Source organism: Colius striatus, chromosome 2 (assembly GCF_028858725.1).
Source record: "Colius striatus isolate bColStr4 chromosome 2, bColStr4.1.hap1, whole genome shotgun sequence".
Taxonomy (NCBI): Eukaryota; Metazoa; Chordata; class Aves; order Coliiformes; family Coliidae; genus Colius; species Colius striatus.
In genome coordinates this window covers 77380592-77394026 of record NC_084760.1, presented here as the reverse complement: position 1 = coordinate 77394026, position 13435 = coordinate 77380592, and the positions used below count along the sequence as shown (strand labels likewise).

The 13435-nt window shown below is 37.8% G+C and overlaps 1 protein-coding gene across 7 annotated transcripts in view; it reads right to left on the bottom strand.

Moving 5' to 3' along the window:
* Nucleotides 1-13435, bottom strand: part of LTBP1 (latent transforming growth factor beta binding protein 1) — a 151206-nt gene that overhangs the window by 106926 nt on the left and 30845 nt on the right. For all 7 annotated transcript variants that reach the window (XM_061991178.1, XM_061991179.1, XM_061991172.1 and 4 more), the window contains one exon: nucleotides 3209-3433. In XM_061991178.1, the coding sequence (XP_061847162.1) occupies nucleotides 3209-3413 (205 nt within the window). In that variant the 5' untranslated portion in view covers nucleotides 3414-3433. The remainder of the gene's footprint in view (nucleotides 1-3208; nucleotides 3434-13435) is intronic.

Here is a 13435-nt window from a genome sequence, read left to right as displayed (position 1 = left end):
GACCAAATTGGCTGGTGTGACATTAATATTTGTGGTCATACTATGTAATAAGAATCCCATTCAAAGTTCCAGAATTCAAACTACTGGGTTATTCTGAATATATAGTAAGCTGTATTTTCTTTTTCAGATCCATCTTATTTCTCTGGAACACAAAAAAGCTTCAGATTTCATCCCTTTACCTTTATATACCTGCCAAGTCCTGAGTTTGCCCTTCCAAGAGGTACCAATATCTCAACCATCTAAAAACACCACTCTCTCCACTGAACTTCAAAAGTTCAGGATTTGGCAGATAAAGAAGGAGGAAATGTTTTTCAGATACTTCCGTTTTTAAATACAGTTGTGCTTTTAAGTCTGGGTATATAGATTGAGACTCTCCAGTCAATGTAATGTGAACATAACTGTTTATGACCCTCAAGCCTCTTTTCATTGAAACACAAAATACCCTTTAAACATGTAACTCAAGTTATTAGGAGTGCAGGGAGGGAAAGGGAGGAGAGGACTGTAAAGTTTTACAGTTTGTAAGCTGTATAACAAAGTTGGCATTTACTGTCTCTAGCTGGGTCTCTCATGTCAGCAGGTATCACACAGATTACTCGAGGCCTGCCAATCCATGTAATACCTCTTCCAAACATCAAGAACCAACAAATACAATTTGACATACTTTCTCTACAATGCATACTGGATTGTTGAGTCCTCTGAATTGTCTCCCTTGCTTCCAAGAGGCCAGACTATTCTTTGGAATTTGATTAGGCATTTTCAGTTCTTACTTACTAATTTCAATCCTTACTAATTTCAAACTCACAGTTCCACTTCCCATGATGCATATTTCATTTATTTTAGCTGCTTTAAAAGAATATAATTTTGTAAAAACTGCATTTTGTTTTTAATTCTTCTAAGCACATTTTCAGTATTAATTGGTCTTACATAGGAATTTCTTAAAAGAAGCAAATTTATTTTTACTATGCCCTGTATCATTTCATTTATGAAAATCTTCCAACATCGTAGACAGAAACATCAGGAATAAGGTAGTATAAAGTCAGCAAAATATGGCTGTAGGGCCTCAATGGCCCTTCAGATCTTGCCTGTAGCAGAAACCAATTCTCAAGCAAAATTTATGCTACATGAGTTCTGTTACAGGTAAACGTAAACTCACAAGGAAAAGATTCAGTGTTATAAAGAGCAGCAGTAAGGCACTTCTTCAGCTATTAGAATGGTTTCACAGGGCAAAGCACAGCAGTATAGTCTGGCTGGGAGAAGAACAAAACTCACTCTAACTTACCAAAATACATTTTTATGTATTAAAGAGATCCCTTCAACTATTTACTCCAGCTGATAAATCTAAAATATGTATTAGCCCTCAAAAGAAATAACTGAATTTCTCTGCTTTAATCTATCAGTCCACCTGGAGATGTTCAGATGCTGAAAACATCAATTTTAGCCTGGTTCCCTCCCATGTAGTATTATTGCCCTAATTCTCTCCAGGTCTTGGACCACTGCCTAGATGTGCTGATTAATTTTTATTTCTGCCAACCATTTCAGGATGAATTGTTTTATTCTTTCCTTGAAAGAAATGAAACATTCCTCTCTCTACAATCCAACATCCCCATTTGGGCATGGAAAGAGAAAAGGCATTGTGATTGTTGATGTTTCAAATGAGGACTTGGGTTGGGAAAAAAAATATGCAAGAGGGCAGACTCTTTAGCAATAAGAAGCCTATTGTGTGTTTTAAGATAGAAACTTTGAATCTGAAAGACAACTACATCTCAACAAATGTTTTGTTATGGTCCACCACTGTGCCTAAAATATTTTAATCTGGAATGAAGCAGTGACAGAAATACATTGCTGCTCTGCTAAATAGTTAGGTAAATATATTCTCTTCTTTCACTCTTTCCTCCTGCTTCTCTTTTTTTTTTTTTTGAGTCAGAAAAGTTCTGGGGAGCTTTAGAGACCTATACTGTGTCAGTGGAAACTGTTTCCCAGTGGGCCATGTAGCAGTCCTGAGAGAACAAATCCACTGAAAAGATGGAGCAGATACTTCAAAGCATTTATAAAACATTGTGTTTCCAGGAGGATACTGTCAATACTTCCTTCATAGCTATGTCCCTTTCTGAAAACTACATCAGATTACATTCATGACAAATCTGAACAGTTTGGCCTATTTTAGCAAACTTATTCAGGAATTAGTTGACTGCAGTTGAGCCTCTTCACATCTTTCCCCCATATATTTTGTTTTTACTCAGAGGTAGCAATCTTGGAGAGGTAACTATAGAACTATTGTCCATAGGAAAAATCAATGTGACAGTTCAACAAACAAAATTCAAGTTAATTCACACGTTGTGAAACTAAATTGTAGAGGTCTCTCCAAATGGACAGGATCTCACCCAGTTAAAATACTAGAGTCATGATACACACAGGAAACAAATTCAACACTTCTCTTCAAGGTCATTGGAACTTGTCACCTCACAAAAAAGTACTAGGGGAAATGGAAACCTGAAGCTGACTGAACTTTCTTTGACTGGGCAAAATTTGATTAACATCCTAACTTTTCTCTGCCTTCTTCACAGTATTAGCAGTAAGAAACCCTTATCTTTTTTTTTTTCGGTGATATTGTTATATGCCCTGAAAAAAATAATCTGTTTAACCAAATCATACCATAGTCTATCTATATGAAAAAGTTCAGCACAAAATTAACATATAGGACTCTACAGAATGATATAACAAAGATAAACATGAATTATGTTTTTAGTCTTATGTTAGATTTAATTTTTTTATGTTGAAAAGCACCGTCTCTTCCCTTCACTTGTAACCATGGATTCCTCTGCAGCTTTCTATCTAGGCATTCCATCTGCAATATAAGTACTCTGTTCAACCACAATCATTTGCTTTTCAAACAGGTCTATACTCCTGGAAGAAGTGCATTGTCCCCTGCATTATCCTTTGACTTTGCAATCTGCATTAAGTTCAACCATCATGCAAAGTAAATTAACTCTTAAGTAAACGTACTCTTTCCAATGGCATTGTTATTTCTTATTATTTCAGTAAATTGAGTGAAATACTTTCCAATCATTCTAATGAGCTCACAATTCAAGTCATGGTGTCAAGATTCAAATCATGGAGCCAGATCACTACCATTACTGGTTGGTCACCCAGAATTAGTTAATAAAATCAACTCCAAAAGCAAAAAATATCTATCAAGCGAAAAAGGTACCTTTTACACCTTGCTGTCCAGACATCGTCAGTGGTAAAGTATGAGTAGAGTGGATAACTTGTGATCCTACAGCCTTGTTCACCTGTTGTGGGTGATGGTACAGTTTTGGAGTATTGGCAGTCTGCACAGGGATCTGACAAAGTTTACCAGTGTAATTAGGAGGACACTGGCATTTATCTCTAGAACTGCACTGGCCTCCATTCATGCATGGAAGGTGACAAATAACTGAAATGAAAATACAAAGAAAAGATTTTGTTAATGACTTTACTTTTACTGTTACCTCAGCACACATCACACAGAAGGTGAGAACAGGAAAGGAACAGGACTGGGGCCCTCTGTTCATCTGACATCTGAGGAATATACTATCCGACATGCGCTTTTAATTGCCATGTGACAGAACTACTCCCTTTCCCCTCCTCCTTGTGATCTTTGCCCAGTTTGCACCATCTTTCTGTAACAAAGTAGCAAGCACATTCTTCCCTTGGAAATCCCAGCTATTTTATTTCCTCATGCTATTAAACAAGACCCTACATTAATAAGGTTGCTGGGCTGTACCTCTTAGTCACACTTCAGTACAGATATTTTTATGTAGTCAGGATCCCATTTCTGAAAATCCTGGACCACCTACACTTTCCTGGAAGATTGGGGAAAAATTTTCCATTTTCACCATAAGCCTTGGTTGTTCTCTGGAAAATTATGCCTTACTCAGTATCTAGGTTTTTGCTTAACATTTATCTCTCAGATAAAAGAACCTAATTTGTATCATTACCCAAGAAGGTCATAAAAATATCGAGAGATTCCAGTCAAATTATTTCAGATACAAATACCAAAGTATTAAAATATTTTAACTCCAATATAAAGACAGACAATTACTTCTGTCAGTTATTACTTGCACATTTGCAGCAATATAAATTATTAGATGAAACATGAAAAATGTCAACATTAAATGAAAAATATTTCTTAACTCAGAGATACAAATAGTAACAGGCATGGTTCAGCACATTCTAAAAATATTATGTGTGACTTCACTATCAACCAACATCTAGCTGAGCTGTCAACATTTTCAGGACTTAAATGATGTAAAAACAACAGGAAAAATACCCTAGGAGTTTGCTCAAGACAAACTAAGGTAATTTTTTCATAGATCAAAGATTTTTGGAGAAACAGCATACAGTATACGTTTGTCAGCTCTAAGGTAAGATTCTGACTGTAAAAATAAATAAACACAAATCTAGGCTTTACAGTGTTTTGATGGATTAGTACTGCTCAGTTAATATTGAATTACAATAAAAATGAGAAACTGTATATAATGTAATGTAACCACGAACCTACAGCTTATTATTCCAAGCAGTGTAATCTCTGGACAATCGCAGCCTATTACTATTGTTAAAGCCATAAAATGTCAGTATTGGAAGAGGAACCTGTGTGATGTGTATCGCAAGAAGACAAAGCAGGACATTCAGCAGCCCAAGAAGTTTCAACTCAGCTGCACTTGGCCCAGGAAGAGTGCTGAAAAAAAGGCACAGTCAGCCTGGCTCGTCGCAGAGCACTCTCATGCTGTATTGAAAGGGTTTGGAATGATGATGCCCAATTGCCAGATAGGTCTATGCACAAATGTAAATGAACAGGACTTTTTCCCACTTTGTTCTGCAAACATGTATTCAATATTTTTCTTGTCTTATCTCACATTTTCATTTAATATAAACTGGCTGAAAGTACTTCAAGCTGTAGCACTGTGCTAAAAGTCCTAGTTGACTTTGGAAGGCTATCCATGCCAGAATAGCCTTCACTTTTTTTGGTCCCACTGCTTTATCTGAGTGTGTAAGACGTGCTTACAGAATGGCTGTTACTTCAGGGCAAAATGAAGGATTTTTGACCCCAACAGTAATTAAAGCATGACAGCGATCTCTCTTTGGTATCTTTTTTTCCCTGAACAGACACAAATGAGCAAGTTTACTGCAATGCTGACAACATACAATGAATTTTAGGTACTTGTAAATACCTGCCTGAGCAAGGTTGAAAGCAAAGGTGATTTTCATGCAAAAGTAACATCACACAATGAAATAGTGTTATGTAAAATAATATTCTATGTAACTTGATCTAGGTGGACCTGCTTCTGCAGGGGGGTTGGACTAGATGATCCCTAAAGGTCCCTTCCAACCCTACCATTCTATGATTCTGTGATTCAGTGTACAGCAATTTGTTGTTTGAAAGAAGAGGAGTGAAACAAAGGCAAACAGAAACAGTCTCATTGAGGAATTTAAGTGCAAAAAGTCTATCCCACAGGTTTTATTCCCATCCTCTAGGCAACAAGGTAACATGCAAAATCCAGCTCCTAGACAATATAAGTGTACCCAGTATTTCCACCAAAATGAATTAATTTCTTCGAAGCTCCTGTTCCTGTAAAGCAATTGGTGACCGGAAAGCCACATTGTCCTGCATCACAGGGTACTCCTCAGGCCTTTCTCTCCTGCAGGAGTCCATTTCATAATGAACAGGCATGTGAAAAGCTTTGCTTTCAAACACACACACACACAAGTTTGTGCGAAAATACTGAAAAGGAAGATAGCAATAGAAAAGAGTTCATTTGTGTCCTTTTTATAGCTATTTCCTGTGGATATTCACACAAATAACTTGTGCAAATAAGTATAAATAAAGGTCTAGTATGAGGTAAGCAATGAAAAACTTTTAGTGTCTCAGTATTTACGTAACAGAAAGTAAAAATTCCAAGTTGCCCGCATTATCGTGTTGTGTAAATCACTTCAGGCAACTGATTTATGTACAGATATACTGATTTACACCTCTTGAAGGTCTGCCCTAATGCATAAGGAATAAACTTTAAATGAGAATACATTAAATCTACTCTGAGAATATAAAATTCTGCAATAAAATCCCTAGAAATTAAAAAATACCCAACATAATTTACTCTCAGCCATGTAAAAACAAATAGAATGTGATCACCAGGGTAAGCTGAAATCTTGATAATCTCAAATAGCAGATAGCATGAGAACTTAACAAAAAGAAGAATTAAACATGTTGAAATAAAATATTTGATATTTTTAATAGGTATAATAAGTGAACATACACTAATTGAAATGTTTCCTCAGGCAGTTTATGCCAGGCGAAAGGGCTACATTTGATTACAACACTGGTGCTGGAAATCACAGACACACAACTTCACCAGGGCTGGAATTACACATAGACCGTTTGAGAAAAGTGGGCTCAAAGAGGGTTAGCATCTGAAAAGGCTGAAGAAGGAAATGCTATTTTTCCTAGGCAAAGCTCTGGGCACCTCAGGTCCAAAGAGCCCTGGGGAAAGGACTACTTAAGATAAGAACAGGACATAAATCCAGGCTATGTTTGAACAATTCAAATTCTGATGAAAGTTTTTTGCTTTGTTTTGTTCTGTCATTGAGGTTAAGAACAGAGTAACTGAACACTGCCAGAAACATAGGGGACATTCCCTGACAAAAAACAGACCTGTGCACTGGGAAAGACCATTAGAAAATGCTGGATCTGCACATATGTTCATAACTGGCATTCAGATAACACTTGAACCCAATTCTCCCTGAGCTATGGGCACTTCCTCTGAAAAAGAGGAAAAGGAAAGAAAAATGTCCATTATGGTGTGAAACCCTCTATCTGCTCAGAGACTTATAAAAATGTGGAGATAGGTTTGCAGAAAACAAGAAAGTTCAGCTCACAGATGGGTATCTTACAAGCAAAACTAAGTAGTAATGGACCTAAGAAAGGCAACTAATTCTCCACTCATATGTGCTGTAAGTTGTTGACAGTCTTTTAAGGACCATCCAACATATGACTGAACAAATGTAACAACTTCTTAATACAAATGAACACCCATCCTTTAAAAATGTAGAGATAGGTTTGAGGAATTACAATAATTTTAACTAATCTTCTCATCCTCAGGCAATTAATTTATATAAAAAGCTTTGATTTCTCTGGCATCCAAAGGCCTTAATTCCCCTCAGTCTGGCACAGTTTGATGGGTATCTCTGTTCAAAGCCAGTCAAGAAGAGACAGCGCATCACGATGCCCCCATAGGGACTCCGTGAAGGGCTGAATACCTAGAAGAAGGAAAACATATGCAATATGAATCCTGATAAAGCTGCCATGGTTATGGTTGGAAACACAAAAATAGGGCGTGAAATCATCAACAAAAAAGCCAGGAAACCACTGATACACAGTTTGTCCATATAATTACATCATCTAGTTTGTTTTCAATATACTCAAAAGAACTTTGAACAGCTCCAGATAAACTAATTTAATCAAGTCCGAATGTTTTCCTCTAATCAAAATAACATGTAACAAAACAAATTCCAAGCACCTAAATCCTCCTAATCCTTAAAAAATAGCCCATGCTCATCGAAATAAGACTTTAAGATGAATGGAAACTACCTTTCTGTAACTAGTGCTGAAGAAAATGAAGATGTTCCTTATCTGACTCCCCAAATTCCTTTTCTTTTACACCTCAGGGAACATGTGAGTTTGTGTCTCCCTTTCCCTCACCATTCTGCCTTTTCTTCTTACACAGTATCAACTATTCAAGTATAAGTACTAGATCACCAAGCTCTCCAAGGAAAACCTTAAACTGTTCATTAGATTACAGTTTTTCCATTGGATGCATCACAAATCCGCAGATAATGTTGTCTCCAAGTACTACAGAGCTATCCAGCACTAGCACATGCCCCAGAGCTGTTTGGGTGTATTTCATCCATGCTGTTATTAAACACACAGAAAGTACGGGGACTAACACGCAGTTCCACCAAAACCAATTTTTCATAGGAAAGAAGAGATGGCATTCACTGAGGGGAAGCACTGCCACATGCAATATTCTTGTAATGCCTCTAATCACCATATATTTTAGGTAAAAGTTGAAACCCAGAGGTGCTATACATAGTTCTGTATAATCACTCCAAACTTATTTCTACTTTTAAATTGCAGAAACTCTAACTGTGACTCTGAAAAAGCACAGAGGCATGAGCTACAGTAATGATGCTATCCTCCAGTTTACTCTTCCCTTTTTCCCTACCTTTTTTTTTTTTTTCTTTGTCATAAGTTTTTCTTGTTATCCCTCAATTTCCTAACTACTTCATCCTAATCAGTTTTCTCTTCAGGTTCCTGGTTGTCACTCCGAGGTGTTATGTAAAGAAGTCATAAGTCAAGAAAACAAATAATAATTTTTTATACAAGTAAGATTAAGATGATATTACAAACTTGTGCTTTGGGAAGCAGAGGGAGAAAAGAAAAAGAAGCTTTAAGTAATCTTGATTTGATAGTTGAACACCTCCACATTCACTAGAATTTAGAATTGTTTTTATTTTGACAACTTTAAAGAGAAACATTCTATCATAACAACTAAACATTATTTTTTAAAAGTAAATATGATGGTATGAGCTCCAGTTGCACATGAAAAATGCTCTTTTCTGCAACTAAATCTTGAAAGATGTTTGCAAAAGTAAGAGTGTTGCTGAAAAATCAATATAGGAAAGGTGAGTGGAACCACAATGCACACTTTCTCAGTTGGGTACACTAAAAAGATACAAAGTAAAACATACAACGAAAGAGCTGTCATACAGAAATGTCTCCATTAAACAGTTTCATTTAGTGTATTACTACTTTAAGTAGTTTTAAATTAGCTTACACAAAGATAGATTCCCCAAAATGGCATGTAAAACATGTTTTACAATAAATAATATAAAGTTAGTAGGAATGATAGACATTAGAACAGTATAGGTTCAAAAAATCTTCACTTCAAAGTATGTTTATTATTGGAGGCTGTTTTTACCAGACTTGATGAATACCATTTGTGAACAAGAACACCAAAATCTAGCTTGGCTATATACTTCCATGATTTTGTTTCTCCTTATTCTGTGCTTCTATAGTTATAACTATAATCAAGGTAATACACTCAAAGCTGTTATACATGTTCCTTTGCATATGAACTCCTAAGTCTTAACCTTGCGAAAAATGCAGCAATCTTTTCATAGAATCATAGAATCATAGAATGGTAGGGGTTGGAAGGGACCTTTAGAGATCATCTAGTCCAACCCCCCTGCAGAAGCAGGTTCACCTAGATCAGGTCACATAGGAACACGTCCAGGCAGGTCTTGAAAACCTCCAAGGAAGGAGCCTCCACAACCGTCTGGGCAGCCTGTGCCAGGGCTCCATCAGCCTCACAGTGAAATAGTTTTTTCTTATGTTTAAGTGGAACTTTTTGTGTTCCAGCTTCATACCACTACCCCTTGCCCTGTTGCTAGCTACTAGAGAAAAAAGGGATGTCCCAACCTCCTGACACCCACCATTTAGATATCTGTAAATGTTAATAAGATCTCCTCTCAATTTCCTCTTTTCCAGACTAAACAGCCCCAGTTCCCGCAGCCTCTCCTCATAAGGAAGATGCTCCAGTTCCCTGATCATCTTGGTGGCCCTGTGCGGGACTCTCTGCAGAAGTTCTCTGTCCCTCTTGAGCTGAGGAGCCCAGAACTGGACACAGGACTCCAGATGAGGCCTCACCAGGGCAGAGTAGAGAGGGAGAAGAACCTCCCTTGACCTGCTGGCCACACTCTTCTTGATGCATCCCAGGATGCCATTGGCCTTCTTGGCCATGAGGGCACATTGCTGGCTCATATTTAGGTTATTATCAATCAGGACTCCCAGGTCTCTCTCTGCAGAGCTGCTCTTCAGAAGTTCAATCGCCAGCCTGTACTGGTGCAGGGGGTTGTTCCTTCCCAGATGCAGGACTCTGCACTTGTCAAACCTCATGAGTTTCCTCCCTGCCCAGTTCTCAAACCAGTCGAGATCCCACTGAATGGCAGCAGAGCCTTCTGGGGAATCAGCCAGTCCTCCCAGTTTGGTGTCATCAGTGAGATTTGTTCAGTTAGAAATCATTAAAACAACTAAAACCATTCAGGAGTAGAAAAAAACCCTACTTTATGCTGTTCAAGGGAGTATGTTTCACTATGCCAGACTTCTGACCAGAAAATGATACAGAGGAGGTATACAAAATATGGTCCCTTACACCGTCTCCTTCACATTGCTTATCAGCAGACATGTAAATATCATAACAAGGATCTTATTAAACAAGTTTTTACTCTGAATACTGCAATACATTAATAGAAATGATCTTAAGAGGCAGAACATGATACTGAAGGCACTTCAGATGTTTCCGCTGCAAAGAAATAAGATCTGCAACACTGCAGTGAAAATTTTCAAACAGGAACCTACCTCAGACCTGATGGTATGATAAGAAAAAAAAAATGTAACTACTAAACTAGGTTCTCAGCTATTGTGAATTAACGTAGTCACTGACTTCATTAGGAGTAGTCTTTTATTTTTAAACTATTATTATGGAATCTTTAACAAAGTAATGCACTCCCACTTGGGAATGGAATCATAAGTACTGTAGTTTATCCAGACAAGGAAACCAAATAATAAACAAGCTTTTTTGTTTTAGTCCTGTCTGGATCATGTGTGTTTTCAGGGAGGCACTAGGGAGTGAAGGAGAAGTTTCAAACAAAATCAAGCAAGTTAGCCACAAAGAATAGTCATGAAACATAATACTTCCAAAATACAAACAAGCTTTTCAGTATGTTACTTTCTGTAGATAAAATTATTTTCTTGTATTTGCACTGTTAAAATTACTTTAAAAAAACTCCACAACAGTAGGGATAAATAGAGAATTATGACATCTCTCAGAAATAACACATAATTTCTTCCACAAAACAATTAATGCTAAGCTGCATTGCTGGAGTAATTTTGTTAGTTTTCAGTTTGGTGCATGTGACCTTTCAAGACTGTTAACATTAAAGATGTAAGTAAACGTCACAGTCTGAGGATGAACTCAAGTAATGATGAACTCTTGAGCAGGAGAATGAATCACATTCAAGTGATGATAACTGTCTTTACTCTGCTCCAATCAGCTGCAACCATGCTCAACTCCATCAAGAAGAGCAATGCAGTAGGTTCCCTCTAAAAATCCCAGAGTAACAATATGTACATACCACACACAGATGTACACATCCTTATACATAAAACTTCTTTATCCAGAAACTGCTAACAAGGAAACATGAGTCACTGAACAACTTTTTTTAATGCAAAGAGCACACTAAACTTCTAAATGTTATGAGGCTTTTAAAAATGGATTGCTTCAGGGAAAAGAAAACTGTCTTAGAAATGTATCCCTCATTGCATCATATTATGACAGAAGAGATGAAATACTTGTATTTCAGTGTGAGAATAGGGAGAACAATTAAGGGGGAAAGAGCTTTAGCCTCCTTCTCTTGCAGATGGTGTAACACAGCATTTGTTTGCCAATTTCCAAGGACATGTCATAAAACCAGTATGTCTGGGCCCCTCTGAGACAGAGGGGGATGAGACTGTCATTTCCTCTTTTTAAAAGGCTTATTAATGGAATCAGAAGGCTATTTGAAGATATCTTTTAGACTGAAATTGATAAATATTTTTGAAATCTAGCTTTTGTTGATTCAATGTGGACCTATGTTTTTAAAGAGGACACAAAATTGTGTCTGTCTCACAAAGCACAAGATTTCACCTTTTCAGACTCTTTAAGATCACCATCTTGAATTTAGCAGTTCTTACATACTTGATAGTATCCACATCTATTTTGAATCAATCTATTACCAGTATTTCTAGTTACTGATATTCCAGAAAGTAATTAAGCATTTCTGTACAATGCATATATGTTGGAAAGATAGTCTCCATACGCAAAGCAAATAGTTATTGAATCCTTCTGGTTTTATACTATCAGCAGTAATATGTTTTTCAATGTGTCTGTCATGTTATCTCCTGTACCACTACTGGGCTTCTCATAAAACATTTTTCTTGTTTTGAGTTTTTTGAAACAGACAGACTTACATTTGCATTTTTGTGCTTCATAAACTTTAAGATTGACCTGTTTCTATAATAATATGTAATCAGGTTGCATTTAACATGGTTTTGCCAAAGGGAAGTCATGTTTGACCAACCTGATAGCCTTTTTTGAAGCTGTAACCAGGTGGACAGATGGCGGTAGTACAGTGGATGTGATTTATCTCAGTTTCAGTAAAGCATCTGACACTGTCTCCCACAGCATCCTTGCAGCAAAACTGAGACAGTGTGGGCTGGATGATCAGGTAGTGAAGTGGATTGTTAACTGGTTGAAGGGAAGAAGGCAGAGAGTGATGATCAATGGGGCAGGGTCTAGTTGGAGGCCTGTGTCTAGTGGAGTCCCTCAGGGGTCGGTGCTGGAAAGTTGGGTAGGGAGAAATCTAATAAAATTCAACAAGGGCAAGTGTAGAGTCTTGCATCTGGGAAAGAATAACCCCATGTACCAGTACAGGTTGGGAAATGAACTCTTAGAGAGTAGTGCAGGGGAAAGGGACTTGGGGGTCCAGGTGGGCAGCAGGATGGTCATGAGCCAGCAATGTGTCCTCATGACCAAGAAGGCCAATGGCATCCTGGAGTTTATTAGAAGGGGTGTGGGCAATCGGTCGAGAGAGGTTCTCCTCCCTCTCTACTCTGCTTTCCTGGGATCACAGCTGGAATATTGTGTCCACTTCTGGGCCCCTCAGTTCAAGAAGGACAGGGAGCTGCTGGAGAGAGTTCAGTGCAGGGCTACAAAGATGCTGGAGTGGAGCATCTCCCTCATGATGAAAGGCTGAGGGAGCTGTGGCTCTTTAGCTTGGAGAAGAGGAGACAGAGGGCTTGGACTAGATGATCTTTCAAGGTTCCTTCCAGCCCTTGAGATTCTGTGATTTTGGAAGATGTATCTCTTTAAATGAAAATGTACTTCACTAGCTCCTCTCAAACTTCTCCATTTACCACTACCAGCACCAAATTTTAACAAATGAGATAGTACCTTAAAGCCTAATTGGACCAATCTATCATTGACTATGATGCTACTTAATACAGCAGCACACAGCAGCTACCAAGGAAGGCAAGTAGAAGAATGCATCACAAAATCAGATCACCTACATATTCAGACATTTTATGTTTTTATATCTCATAACAGGAAACTTTCTAACCAAAATTCACTCTCTAACTCAGTTGCTATGTGCAGGCTAAGATTCTGAGATGATCTTTATCACAGAATCATAGAATGGTAGGGGTTGGAAGGGACCTTTAGAGATCATCTAGTCCAACCCCCCTGCAGAAGCGGGGCTCCCTCTTGAGCTGAGGAGCCCAGAACTGCACACAGTACTCCAGAAC